The 15,604-nt window shown below is 36.0% G+C and overlaps 1 protein-coding gene across 1 annotated transcript in view; it reads left to right on the top strand.

The window, feature by feature from the left end:
- The window catches only part of LOC103445093 (probable disease resistance protein At4g27220), a 52,529-nt gene that overhangs the window by 32,575 nt on the left and 4,350 nt on the right, over nt 1-15,604 (top strand). Inside the window, exon 3 of the mRNA XM_070805128.1 lies at nt 12,712-15,379. Coding sequence (XP_070661229.1) covers nt 12,749-15,379 — 2,631 coding nt within the window. The 5' untranslated portion in view covers nt 12,712-12,748. The remainder of the gene's footprint in view (nt 1-12,711; nt 15,380-15,604) is intronic.

Raw genomic sequence — 15,604 nt, 5'->3', positions numbered from 1 at the left:
CGTGCACACACGTGACTCTCCTTTGTGGACAAAAGCATCACTTCGCTAGACCTTCAAAACACAAAAGCTATAAAATCTTACATATTTGCATATGTTTAATTTTAGAAATCTAAGGTTTTTAATTATTTTAAAGAATGAAGCGAACGAACTATCCTCACATAATAAATATGTACTAATAGAAACTTAGTTTTTTATTTAAAAAGTTATTAAAGAAAGTAATTAATGCTATCCATCTCCAACTCTTAGGCTAAAACTTCAAAATTTTAACTCAGAAAATTTAGGTTTTAACTCAGAAATAGTTTTTCTTAAATTTTTAGCCCAAGATTATTAAAGAATGAACTTAAGATAATTTTTTCTTAAACTAACTTAAAACAAGAAATTGTGTAGACTATCCTAATTTAATTTTATGAACATTTTAACTTAAAAATATTTAGATTCCGAAAAATATTGAAAAATCATTAAACCGACACCATGAAACTCTTGGAACACTACGAAAGAATAGGAAACACATAAAATAATTTTTTTCTAATTACTTTAGTCGTTGAATTTAAATTTGGCCCTTAAATTTTTTTTTCATCTGTTGGATTTAATCAAATTAGATCTTAACAGTTGAATTCAATAAATTTATAAATATAAAACTAATATATATGGGGTAGGCCAACCCCATTAACCAGGGAAATTCTAGGCTAAATTTGTCCAAAAATGAGTTTTGAATTTTAATTCATATTTTCCCCAAATATTGAAGCAGGTTGGGATGAATTTAGATCTAAAATTTGAATTTTACCCAAGAATTGAATTAAGTCTTACGAGCTCCCTTCTCAGCGGAGTCTTCTTTCCTGTCTCATTAATTTCTTGTTTCTCTTGTCATCTTATTCTACCAAATTGTAGAAGAAAAAAAAATTGCAGAAAAATACCAAACGAAATCCACACAAATAAAATACTGAAAACACTCATCTGCCTACCCAAATCACTACAATCAAACCAATATAACAAAAAATAAACATCAGATTCGTCATCAGAGTAATCGTTACGAAAGGTCGCATCTCCATGCCTCCGCCATCTCCAAAACCAGAGGGTGGGATCACTAGATGAGGGATAGATCAAGGGGATGGAGACTGGACTGGGAAAGGGAGGTTGGGGGCGACGAACTGGGAGGAGTGCATATCGAGGAGTTGGAAAGGGGCTCGAGTGTTCAGTGGTAAGGGTTTATTGCTTGAAATAAACATAAAAAGTTGATAACAAAAAAAAAATGATTATTTTGGTAAAAGAATATGAACAAAAAATTTGTAAATCACATCCGTTCATCGTATATCGTGCAATCAAAAATCATTTTAAATATTTTTATTTAAAATTAAATATAAATAATATTTGACAAAAATTGATTGCACGTTATACAATAAACAAACACGATCTACGAATTCCCAGATCCTCACCAAAAAGGATGCGGAGAGAATCCTGTTGGTGAACAGAAGTCCAGTAAAAATACAAGGAGAAACGACATGAACAGGAGAAAAAAGAAGAAAGTGATGGGGAGGAGGTAGGCTCCGGTGGAAATTATATAATTTAAAGAGAGTATTGAGTGTGAGTTAAAAATTAGTATATAATGAAAGGCATATGTGGGGACTAAATAATTAATATTTTAATACATTAATTATTGAGCTTTAACTAGTAGTGGAGTTTACATGTCAACTAATGAATAGGGAAAGCAAGTAGGGAAAGGTAAAAAAAGAAGGTAGCTTTTCTATTAAAGGGGACAACTGATGACTTCACTACGGTATTTCATTTTTTAAGAATCGAAAAGATTTATAAAGACATTTCAACATTTCATTGATCATCATCGTGTTATTTACCAGTATTAAGAATTGAACCTAGGACGTGCTGTGTGAATTATGAACATGTAATTTGTCTCTAACTACTAAGTCACCCTGATCATTAAATTTTTAATTAATTATGTATACACCAACTTTTTTCTCTGGATACCCTTCAATTTTATTTAATGAAAAATAATACTTACACTCATATGTACAATTACTATAAAAGATTTACTAGACTTTTTAATATAATCTTAGGAGGTGTAGTCAATAGAGTGTTAAAAGACTTTGAAATCATGTTGTAGTCAAAGTATGATTTAACAGGATTTTAAATTTTTTTATCCAAATCCAAATGTAGCCAATTAGAATTAAAAAAGTCCATACAAATCCACACATGTTCACAATGTCATAGATTTTGTAAGGCTTTTTTTCTTTTTTATTTTTTTTATTTTATGAAGGAGAAATTTATTAAAACTTAAAACCTTTAATACAACCGTTTCCAATACAATCAAAATTAAAGGCCTCTATAGCCGAAAACGAAAGACAATAATCCCAAAAATGAGGGTTGGCAACACTGAGTCCCAAATGAGCTAATGTGTTCGCCACAATATTAACCTCCTTATAAATATGCTTCTAACTGATGTGTTGAAACTCAAAAACCAACCATTTTATATCCTCTATGATAGGTTTAAGATGCCAAGGGGGCATCTAAACATCTTGCACTACCTGGATGACTAGCTTAGAATCCCCTTCCACCATAAGCATCTTCACACCTTTGCACTTGGCGAACAAAAGTCCATCCTTTAAAGCAACAACCTCCACAACTGAGTTGCTTGGCTTCATTGAGTAAGAGATTTAGTAGGACTTGAGAGTGAATTTCATGTATAAAAAAGACTCAAAAGAATTTCATCTCCACCACGCCCCACTCAAGCTGACTCTTGCTTCACCAAGTTGTTCCATCTGGAGAAGGGGATGCAACTCTAGAGCATGAACCAATTGCAACTCCATTTGGTTAGATTTATGACCTAGACACATTTATCACCATTGGATCTATTAGATGGTCAAGATTTAACGTTGTATAAGTATATTAAATCATTAAAATTTTGATATACGAATCTTCTCAAACCTTTCAGAATCCTATGAAATCCAATAACTTAAAAATCTATTGTAATCCTATACACCCACTAGGATTTTTATACAAAGAAATGTGTTTATCAAGAACAACATTGAGTTCAACGTCACTCACCTTTTGTCTATCTCTCCAACGTCGATTTCAACTTTTAGTTTTAAAAACCTATTGAAGCTAACTTAAAAAAAGGAATTAAAACAATAGAAAGACAGATGTAATGTTGCGAGCTGGGAGCGAATTAGCTGCAAAAAGTTATTGCTAATTATTGTTGAGATTAGCCACTCAGTACTACGGTCCGGTAGTATCCTCTTTATTTGAAAATGAGAGTTCTTAGGTTCGAATCTCATGGATGATGAATTCGATACCAAATTAGGTTATCCATTATGTGACTTAGTTGAACTCTTCTTCTCTTAATGTAAAAATAAAAAAAATGTCATAGAATTTGGGTTTAAATACATGAAATAAAATAATAAGAAATACGGGTGTGCAAAAAAAGCCAAGTTGGTGTCCAAGAGAGGTGGAAAATGGGCTAAACCACACAATGAGCTAGCAATAATGTGACTTAAATTCTATTTTGGAAATAATCAAATCTAAGTCCTCTCACTTGTAAGTGAAGAAGAATAATACTATAGCGTAATACTACGTAGTTGTTAAAAGCTTATTTAAAGTGCCTATTTGAGATGCTCTAGCGACACACTCAACAATCTCTTTTCCCTTCATAACCGGCTAAGAGAATTCAATGAGCCTTTTTTGGAATTCATGAAATCCACGCCATTTAAGAGAGATTTTTCAGTATACCCAGAATACGGGGTGATACACTATGTGTCGTTATACAAATAGTGAGATACTTGTGTTAAAAAATTAACAACTTAAAAAATAACATTTCTCACCACTTATATAACAAGTTGTAGTGTACCACCCATATTTCAAGCACAATAAAAAATTTCTCACATTTAGGTCTTGGCCAATGAACCTTGAAGTTCCTGGCTAATTTCAAATGAATTCTCAATGTCCGGAAGATTTATTGACTTTTAATTCAATCTCTTCATAATTATCCCTAACAAAAACTTCAACCGGTGCTGGCGCCCACGGCAACGCCTCATTATAGAGAGAAAACACATCAACAATTAACGCGAAGAGGTCGATCATATGGAATACCTAACCTTATAAATGTAAGAAATAAGAAACAAGATTCGAACAGACAAAACAAACCTAGAAGATCCTAAGCAATCATCCATCAACACCATCTCAATTCATATACGAGGATCATTAAAAGCACAAACCTCCAGGTTCGTGTTGTAGCTCGAGCTAGCTAAATGAACAGCAGTAGAATTCTTTTCTCTAAAAATATGAACTGATGACGCTCCAGCTGATCCTTCATATTTCAGTAGCTACTCAAAATTGTATGGTGAGGATGAAAATCATTTGCCATATTTTGCTTAATCAAGTAGACACCACCCACTGAATTCATCTTAATAATAAGCCTATATACGCCTTTGTTAAAGCAAGCTTAAGGCCAAAATAAAACTCTAAACCTCTACCTCCATAACTTGTCCCTGCCCCAAATTAGCAGAAAATCTCCCTAACCAATGACCACAATGATCTCTAAGAACTCCACCATCCTCGATTTGCCTAGAAGTCATTCTTCGTAACCATCAATATTAATCTTGCACCATCCTAGTTGGCTTCACAGAAGCTTTTGAGAACACCTTCACCCATTCAGCAGCATCCCTTACTAAAATAGCTTAAGGATCCCTTGGCATAACATAATTAGTATAAAAAATTTGTTGATTTCTCCATTTCAAAATATGTCAACAAATAAAGAGGAATAAATGCACAAAGAACTTTGATTGATAACCTTATATGCACCTTTAAGATTAGCAAGCAACCAAGCTTGAATGGTCAAATCAAAAGAGTAGATCACAAAACAAGGCACACTAAGAAGCAGCCAAACATATTCAGTCTTATAACAATTCCTGAGAATATGGAGAATAGATTCAACATGCCAAGAACAAAAATTGCATGAAGGAGGTCAAACACTTCCTAGCCCGCTGTTCATTAGGGACCAATCCTCCAAGACTCTCTTTGAAATAAGAGACCACAAGAAGTCTTCACAAAGAAAACACCATTCGAAATGCCATTTCAAATAAGTCAAAGTTTGTCCCTTCTCACACCAAGGTTACCAGCAGTCCAACTTATGGTTTTCTGCACCATATTCTCAGATAGCACATTTCTAAGCTTTGACAGATCCCACCAAACCTTTTGAAAAAATTTAGAAACTGTGCAAGTAGAATTTAATTGATCTTAACTATTTTAAGAAAAAAAAAATCGATCTATGTTGCCGAAATCAACCCAATTAAGTTCAAATTTTAATGCTTGCAAATGTACGAATCGTAGTATAATATAATAGGCAAACACAACCTCGTTCCAACTGAGATCGAGTCAATTCTAATTGCCTAACTTAAATTGAATTGCACTTGAATTAAAAGTAACATTGATTATAAGAAAGAATTGCAAGGATTGAGTTCTTGATTTAAAAACACTGAAGAATAACAGGACAAATAAGACTCAAGGAATAGAGACGCAAATAGAAACAAATTGTGAACGAGATGAGTGAGTTGCTAGAGCATTCGATTTCACCATAATCAGTCCAACCTATTTCTAGCAGTAAATTACTAATGAATATCATCGAGATTACTAGGTATACTCTAACTCCTCTAAATCATATAGTATTCATGGCATCTAGATTACTAGGTATACTCTTATGTGCTAAGAATCTATGACATGTAAATTACTAAACATACAAAAAATTCATTAACGATTTGGACACTAACTAAGAGACTCATGAAACTTAGTGTATAACCTTGATATCAAGGATTTCATAACTTTAACTGCAAGAAGCTTTGAATTGGCACATACTTAAATTTGCATTAGATAAACTTGACAAACCAAGTTTGTAGCTAATCAACAAGATAAAAATCAAGTGTATAATCCACAACAAAATAAACTCAATAAGACTGAAATTCATAAATAACGAAACTAACACTACTACGAAACAATTTATTAGTGTCGCCATGATAAACGACAAGAAACGTATATTACTATCGGATATTAAGCAAAATCTGATAGAAAATGGATGCAGTGGCGAATATAATAAGCGACAGAATTGCTAGCGTCATGAAATGAATTTTTCGACAGAAATTGTGTTGGATATAATTGACAGAGAATATATTAATAATAAATAAATAAGAGTATTCTCTATCGGATAAAACTGACAGAAAATGTTCTAAAATCGACAGAACTTGTATTGGATATAACCGACAGAGAATTTATTAATAATGAATAAATAAGAGCATTCTCTGTCGAATAAAACCGACAGAAAATATATTAATAATAAAAAAATATAAACCACTTTTTGAATCATTTCTTTCCTCCCCTGCATTCACTGCATTTTCCAGCTTTGAGATGTGTAACGTTCCTCTAAGGTACACCATATTCTTTAATTCTTCAAGTTTGTTTCCTAGGGAAACAAATTAATAAAAAGAAAGGAAGAAAAGTGTGAAAATAGCCCCTTGACATCCATCAACTGAAGAACAAGTTTTGGAGTAGTCTCTGTGAGAAAATAAAGAAAAAAATTAAATAAAAACAATAAAATTTTCTATAAAAGAAACAAAAATAGAAGGTGGGGTTTCGTAATTGCACACTTTTATGGCCTCCAAGCCTTTCGATGGCCTGAAGAAAGCAGCGATGAAGCTTAGGAGTCCATCTCAAACTAGGGACCTTGGATCTCACATACTGTCCAACGGCTCCGTTCCTTGCACTGCAACTACTTGAAGTCATTATTCTTCCTCAAATTTGCTTCTTTTGTCAGTGATTGAAGAAAGAAGGAGAAGGGGAGAAGAGAAGGAGAGGAGAAAATGGGGAGAAAAGGGGAAGGGAAAAAGGGAAGGGAGAAGGCACCGGAGGAAGGAAGAGATGGAGGGGTTTGATTTTGGAAAATTTTCATTACTGTCGATTAAACTTGACAAAAATATTTTTTAAAATAAAAACCGACAGAAATTTTCATTACTGTCGGTTATAACCAACAAAAAAAAATGGCGGAAAAATTCCCTCCCAAAATTTTAAATTCCCCCCCCCCCAAAAAAAAATTGTACGATTTTAAAAAATAAAATAATAATTGTTTGGTTTAATAAATAAATAAATAATATGTATTTAAATAGAATACGTTTTTAAAAATTAAATAAATAATTGTTTGGCTTAATAGATAATAACCCATGTAAAATATTCGACAAAGAAACAAAAAGATAATTGTACAATGAAAAACATAAATAAAATTTTAGCACAAATTACTTTTCCCACTTCAAAATTTAGGCAAATTTAACGGAGACATCATTCTTCGAAACTAGTTTCCATGATCTAACGTCAAACTTGTTTGTAGATACTACAAGATCGCATAAATCGCAAAAAAAAAAAAAAAAACATTCAGAGATTAGTTAACGGAACAAAAGTTTTTTACGGTTATAAACGAAAAATCACAATTTATCGGTTATTTTAGCTCTGGTTTTGATGATTTCTTTTACAGTTACACTCCTCGACCCTATAAGAATGCAATGAACGAATTTGATCTTTAATTTAAAATATTTACACTAGTGGATTGTGACATCCTACATCGCCCAAGGGAGTGATCCTTAAATGTATATTCTCATCCCTACCTAGCATGAGACCTTTTGGGAGCTCACTGGCTTCTAGTTTCATCGGAATTTCGAAGTTAAGCGAGTAGCGTGCGAAAGCACTCCCATGATGGGTGACCCACTGGGAAGTTCTCGTGTGAGTTCTCAGAAACGATACCGTGAGGGTGTGGTCGGGGCCCAAAGAGACAATATCATGCTACGGTGGTGGAGCGGGCCCGGGCTGGGATGTGACAATTTGCTCTCACACCAAATTGTCACGTCCCGGCCCGGGTCCACCACATCCTGGGCCCGCTCCACCACCGTAGCACAATATTGTCTGCTTTGGACCCCGACCATTCCCTCATGGTTTTGTTTCTGGGAACTCACACGAGAACTTCCCAAGCCTATTCCTGGCCGAAAGTGTGCCGACGAGGACGTCGGGCGCCTAAAGGGGGTGGATTGTGACATCCCACATCGCCTAGGGAAGTGATCCTTAAATGTATATTCTCATCCCTACCTAGCATGAGGCTTTTTGGGAGCTCACTGGCTTCGGGTTCCATCGGAACTCTGAAGTTAAGCGAGTAGCGTGCGAGAGCACTCCTATGATGGGTGATCCACTGGAAAGCTGTTCATGAGTTCCCAAAACTAAAACCGTGAGGGAATGATAAGCCCAAAGCGGACAATATCGTGCTACAGTAGTGGAACGGGCCCAGGATGTGGTGGACCCGGGCCGGGACGTGACATGGATACCAAAAAATCTTATTTTATACTTTGTGGAAGTATAATATTAAGTGTTTGTTTAATCTACCGTTTTGACACGATATGCATTCTACGAAACTTTTTTCAACGATCCAACCATCAAACTTATTTGTACACACTCTGAGATTGCATACGTAAAAAAACAAACATTAAGAGATTACGTAACGGAACAAAAGTTTTCGACAGTTATAAACGAAAAATCACAATTTAACAATTATTTTAGCTCCAATTTTAATGATTTTTTACAGCTACACTTCTCGACCCTATAAGAATGTAATGAATAAATTTGATCTTCAATTTAAAATATTTACACTAGTGGACATACTTAATGGAAGTATAACATTAACTCTTAAGTGTTTATTTAATCTATCGTTTTGACGCGATACACATTCTACGAAACCTTTTTCAATGATCTAACTGTCACACTTATTTGTACACACTCTGAGATCACATACGTAAAAAATCACCAAAAACAAACATTCAGAGATTAGGTAAAAGAACAAAAGTTTTTTACGGTTATAAACGAAAAATCACAATTTAATGGTTATTTTAGCTCTGATTTTGATGATTTTTTATAGCTACACTCCTCGACCCTATAATAATGTATTGAACGAATACGATCTTCAATTTAAAATATTTACAATAGTGTATTTTATACTTGATGGGGAAGTATAACATTAACTCTTAAGTGTTTGTTTAATCTATCGTTTTGATGCGATACGCATTCTACGAAACATTTTTCAACAATCCAACAGTCAAACTTGTTTGTACATACTCCAAGATCGCATACGTAAAAAATCGTAAAAAACAAACATTCAGAGATTAGGTAACAGAACAAAAGTTTTCAATGGTTATAAATGAAAAATCATAATTTAATTGTTATTTTAGCTCCGATTTTGATGATATTTTATATCTACACTCCTTGTCACATCCCGGCCAGGGCCTCCACCATATCCCGGGCTCGACTTCACCTTAGTATGATATTGTCCGCTTTGGGGCCTGACCACACCCTCATGGTTTTGTTTTTGGGAACTTGCACGAGAACTTCCAGTGGGTCACCCATCTTGGGATTATTCTCGCGCGAACTCGCTTAATTTCGGAGTTCCTAAGGAACCCGAAGCTACTGAGCTCCCAAAAGGCCTCATGCTAGGTAGAGATGGGAATATACATATAAGGCTTACATGATTCTCACCCCTGGGCGATGTGGGATCTTACAATCCACCCCCCTTAGGGGCCCAATGTCATTTTCGGCACACTTCCGCCCAAAAATTGGCTTTGATACCAAATTGTCACATCCCGGCTCAGACCCCCACCACATCCCAGACTCGACTCTACCGTAGCACGATATTGTCCGGTTTGGGCCCCAACCATGCCCTCACGATTTTGTTTTTGGGAACTCACACGAAAACTTACCAGTGGGTTACCCATTTTGGGATTACTCTCGTACGAACTCGCATAACTTCGGAGTTCCTACGAAACCCAAAGCTAGTGAGCTCCTAAGAGGTTTCGTGCCAGGTAGAGATGAAAATATACATATAAGGCTTATAGGATCCTCACCCCTGGGCGATGTGGGATCTTACACTCCTCGACCCTATAACAATGCAATGAATGAATTTGATCTTCAATTTAAAATATTACACTAGTGGATAAATCTTATTTTATACTTAATGAAAGTATAACATTAGCTTTTAAGTATTTGTTAAATCTATCAATTTGATAGGAAATGCATTCTACGAAACTAGTTTCAACGATCCAGCCGTCAAATATGTTTGTATATACTCCGAGATAACATATGTAAAAAATCAAAAAAAAATTCAATGATTATTCTGAAGGCCATCCAAAATTTTGCTTTGTTCGTGTCGGTTATATCCGACAGGGCCATGAGTGAAAAAAAAAATATTTAAACCATGTGTTTATTTATTTTTAATCAATATAACATTTTAAAATAATAAAATAGTCAATTTCTGTTGGTTATAACCCCCAGAATACTAAAATAATAACCGCCAGAAACTAAAATAATAAAATAGTCAATTTCTGTCGGTTATAACCACCACCATTAACTTAAAAACCGCTGGAATATGTTAAAAATATTTATAAAAAAAAGAATTCAAAAATACTGGCGGTTATAATAATTTTATGACGGTTGCATCCGACACTAAATATCTGCCAGGAATTTATGTCAAATATAACCGACAGAATTTCATTGTTATCCGACACTAACTGAATGTGATGTGTCGAATATCTTTTATCCGACATAATAATTTATTAAACCACCACCAACATCTAAAGTTAATATTATAGTAGTGTAAGGAATGAAGCAATCATGATTAGGCTACCTCATAGCTCTAGGGAAAAGAATGAATTTCGAAACATAATTGAAGTTGTCACTAAATGCATAACAAAATGAAGAAAACCAAGTTGAGAAAAGCTTGAGCCTTTCTTTCTCTTCCGCACCTCTGTTCGTTGAACTTGTCGTCTCCTGAATAATGATTAGTTGTCCTCTTCTTTTCCTTGTTATGTTTCCATTTTCTTCTCCCTAACCAACAATGGCTTAAAGTTCATTTATCGACAACATTAGAAGAGAAAAACATAAAAACTCTTCAATTATCTGCCCGCCACTTTATACATTAAACACATCTTAATTAATTTTTTTTCATTTGGCAATGTCTTCTCGTGTACCTTGCTCTACTTGAGGCTGATTACCACAATGTTCCCTTCTTTAATAATCCGTTGCTCTCATTCTGGGACAATACTTGAGTACTGAATAGACAGTACCCAAAATATTAACCACATGAAGTGGTCCAATGGGAACAAAACATCTGTTACATTTTTTATTTAGAAACGTGAAACCTTGTCCTCTCCAAGGAGAAATTTTTGGAAGTGACAGGGACACACATCTCAGCAAGACAGGTGGTGTTCCCAAACTATTAAATTTTGACAGCTGAATGTTATCATTTACTCACTAAATCATAGAAGCTGAAAAGTCAAAAACAAAAGGATGCCAAAAGCTAGCTATCAAAATTTAATAGATTGGGAACCACCCGCCTTGGAAAACTTTGGAAGAGACCCTAAGAAAAGACTTGAGTACTTGGATCTAACGAAGGACATGACACAAAACCGAGCGCAATGGCGTTTTAGGATTCATATAGCCGATCCCACTTAATGGGAAAAGGCTTTTTTTTTGTTGTTGTTGTTGTTGGGAACCACCCGCCTTGCTGAGGTGTGTGTTCCGTCACCCCCAAAAATTTCTCTTCTCCAACGCTTCCGGTAACCTCGTCTCCTCCATCGGTGCCACCCACTTCCCGTCCAACATTTCTCTGTCGACGACCCCGCCTCAAAATCCTGCTATTCTTTATCGTGGAAGCCATGGCAGCACTGCATCGTCGTCGTCGGACTTCTTCATCATGGAATTCATGGCAATGTAGAAGCCTAAATTTCCCCAAATAATTTCAACCTCCTTCGTGATTTTTCTTCTGGGTGAAATTTCCTTCGTAAGCCTCTGGAACTTTTAAACACACAACCAAACACCTCCTTTCTTCCTCCTGCAACTTTTTAACCTTTTTTTCTCCATCTCCCTTCGTCTAGGACCAATCACCATGGCTGCCATTATCATACTTGTAAATAAAAAAATAAAAAAAATTGAATTCTCTTCAAGATGAACAAAATCAGACACTTGGCAGCCTCCTAGCTCTGCTCGACCTTTCAGAGCGAGGTTGTCTCTGTTCCTAACCTCGCGTTGCTCGAGCTCATGACTGCCTGGATTTCGCAGTTGATGGCCTCAGATTTCTTTCGTAAACTAGAGCTCGTCATGAGCCTCTGGAACTCGTCGAGCCTTGGCAGAGTTAACTCGGCCAGCTCCTGAGAATCGGGGGTCAACTCCATCGTACCATATAGATCAGTAGCTCTGTGGTACAAACTTCAATTGGTGGTCTTCAACGAGCAAATCGTTCTACATTTCGATCTGTGCCTCATGCACCGGCTTTAAGTGTGCTGATACGGTGTTTGTTAAAATGTCTCAGTGAAATTCAAAGCAGATTATGTATGTTTGTCATAGCTCTTAAGATTTGGAAACAGTTGCCTAAATTCCGTACCAAGCAAGTTTTTATACTATAATAATTGTATGTGAAAACTTGTTCATGGTCTCGACTTCTGTGGTATAACCTTCCTTTTGCTTTTACTATGCAGATTTCTCCAAAAGCAAAAGAAAACAAAAAGATTTGCGTACTGCTCTGTTTTTCTTCAAGCGTAGCCTCGATCACGAACTAAGGTATGACCTATTGTTTCATTCTTTAATTCATCTGCTTTGAAAATAAAGGATTCCTTTCTCGTATATGTTCAACAGATCGGAGAAGCAGACGAATTGGTAAGCTGAAGGTGCCATGGCGATGGAGGTACTCACTGCAATTATTCCTACAATAATTGACTACACAATTAGACCAGTTGCACGCCAAGTGGGTTATATCATTTTCTATAAAAGCAACCTTGAAGATCTAAAGAGTAAATTGGAGAATTTTGATTCTGTCAAACAAAGAATGAACCATGAAGTTGATGAAGTCGGAAGAAAAGTTAATCAAAAAGTGGAAGCTGATGTCCAGAAATGGCAGTCAGATGCGAAGAAGACCACTCTGGAGGCAGAAGCACTCTTGCATGATGAAGGCGCAAAGACAAAGTGTCTCATTATATGTCCTAATCTGATATCCTATCATCAACGTAGCAGGAAGGCAACAAAACTGATGAAAAAGATTGAAGAACATGAAAATAAAAAAAAAGAGTTTTCCAGTGTTTCTTACAAAGCTCCCGTAGAAGACATATCTGCCATAGCCTCCGACGAGTACATGGCCTTTGAATCAAGGATTTCTATGGTGAAGGATATCATTACAGAACTGAAAAAACCTGATATCAACAGGATTGGGGTGTACGGATTAGGGGGCGTTGGGAAGACAACACTTGCCAAAGAGGTTTACAGAGAAGCTGTGAAAGAGAAGTTATTTGATGATGTGGTTATAATACTAAATGTCAAAGAAAAAAAAGACGACGAAAAAATTCAAAAAGAAATTACCAAAAGGTTGGGGATGGACGTTGATGAATCTGAGGATATGGGAAAAAGGGCGAATCTCCTACGAGCCAAGGTAAAAGATGGGAAGACTCTTGTCATTTTAGACGATGTTTTGGAAAGAATTGACCTTGAGGCTGTGGGACTTGTCGGTGTGCCGAACTGTAAGTTATTGTTGACATCGAGAGAAAGACAAGTTTTATTCCATGATATGCGTACACAAAAAATTTTTGAACTTGGATTTTTAAGAGAAAAAGAAAGTTGGAGTTTGTTTGAGAAGATGGCAGGTGATGTCGTTAAAGATCACCGTATACTGAAAGAAGCAACCCAACTAGCAAAGAAATGTGGAGGTTTGCCGGTTTTGGTTGTTGCAGTTGCAAGTGCTTTAAGGGATAGTAGTTTGGAGGAATGGAAAGATGCGTTGAGAAGTTTCAAAAGATTTGACAAGAAAGAAATGAATGAAAAAGCATTCTTGGCTCTAAGGTGGAGTTACGAACAATTGGAGGATGAAGAGCTTAAGCAATTGTTCTTGCTTTGCGGGAGTAGCGGCAATTGTCTGATTGACTTGTTCAAGTATAGTATGGGTTTGGGTTTGATAAAAAATGTTGAGAAAGTGGAAGAGGCACGGACTTCATTGAATGTAATGTTTAAAAAATTAAAAAATTCTTGCCTATTGCAGGACAGCTATGACGAAGAGACTGTTAGAATGCATGAGCTTGTACGAGATGTTGCTGTCCGGATTGCCTCTGATGATCAAAAGGCCTTTTCCAGTTGTTATGAAGATGAGGTGAAAGAATGGCCAACTGAGGATTTATTTAAAAAGTACACTACCATCTCCTTGAGGTATTGCAAAATCCCCAGATTTCCTGAAATACCTTGGGAATGCCCAGAATTAAAATTTTTGCTCTTGGCGTATGATAGTATTGGCGACTCCCAGGAAATCCCAAGCAAATTTTTTGAAGGGATGGAAGAACTCAAAGTGTTGGATGTAACCGGATTCCATATTCCGTCGCTACCTCTGTCTTTTCAATCCCTAAAGCATCTTCACACATTGTACTTAGCTTTCAGCGAGTTGGTAGACATAACTCTTGTTGGGCAGCTAACAAACTTGAAGATCTTTAGCCTCCTAAAGTCCAAGATTAAAGAGTTGCCCAAAGAAATAGGGCAATTGACTAGGCTACAATTATTGGAGTTGACCGGTTGCTCTGAACTTGTTTTGATCCCACCTGATGTTATATCAAGCTTGACAAGACTAGAAGACTTGAGGATGGGAATAAAAAGCTTCAAGCAATGGGAAGGTAAAGGTTTGATCGATGGCAGAAGAAGTAATGCTAGCGTTTCAGAGCTGGAGCACTTATCTCATCTATCCGCATTGGACATACATGTTCCAGATGCTAACCTTCTTCCAACCAACTTGTTCTCCGAAAAGTTAGAAAGATACACCATACTTATTGGTGATTGTTGGGAATATCCTGACATCAGTGAAACCTTCTCTAACATGCTAAAACTGAAGCTCACCAGGAGAAATCAATTCGACCGAGGTATAAAGTTGCTGGTAAAGAGATGTGAGCAGTTGTACTTAGATGGGAAGGAGAGTGTGAATATTATATCCTATCTATTTGACAGTGAAGCTGCTAAACAACTGAAGCATCTCCATGTCCAAAACAACGACGAAGTTACATATCTCATTAACTCCATCAGTTGGAGTTGCTCTCATAATGCCTTCCCCAACCTAGAATCTCTATTTCTTGAAGACCTTGTGAGGTTGGAAAGTGTGTGTTATGGGCAACTCGAAGGCGAGCCCTTCCAAAAGTTAAAATCCTTGACAATGCGGAATCTACCAAAGCTTATCGGTTTCTCTTCCAAAGACAAGCAATTAACGGCTGACACAGAAGCCGACGAAATCGTGTTGGAGGATGAAGTTGGTGGACCACCGAAACTTTTCAGTAATGAGAAGGTACTTTCTCTGTTATTTTTTTTAGCAAAATATTTCTCACTATACTTTACTTCTTCGAATTTCGACCATATAATTCTTTAGTTTTATAATCCAAAACCATTTAAATGATATATTAAGTTATCAGGTCTTGATAACCCACGGTTTATTTTTTTATTTTTTTTATTTTTAGGATTTGATAACTCATGGTATTCAACTTGATATTAAGATTTTTTCTTTCCACGATTT

Source organism: Malus domestica, chromosome 09, assembly GCF_042453785.1.
Source record: "Malus domestica chromosome 09, GDT2T_hap1".
NCBI lineage: Eukaryota > Viridiplantae > Streptophyta > Magnoliopsida > Rosales > Rosaceae > Malus > Malus domestica.
The sequence above is the reverse complement of the archived record's forward strand: the minus strand, read 5'-3'. Positions and strand labels throughout refer to the sequence as shown.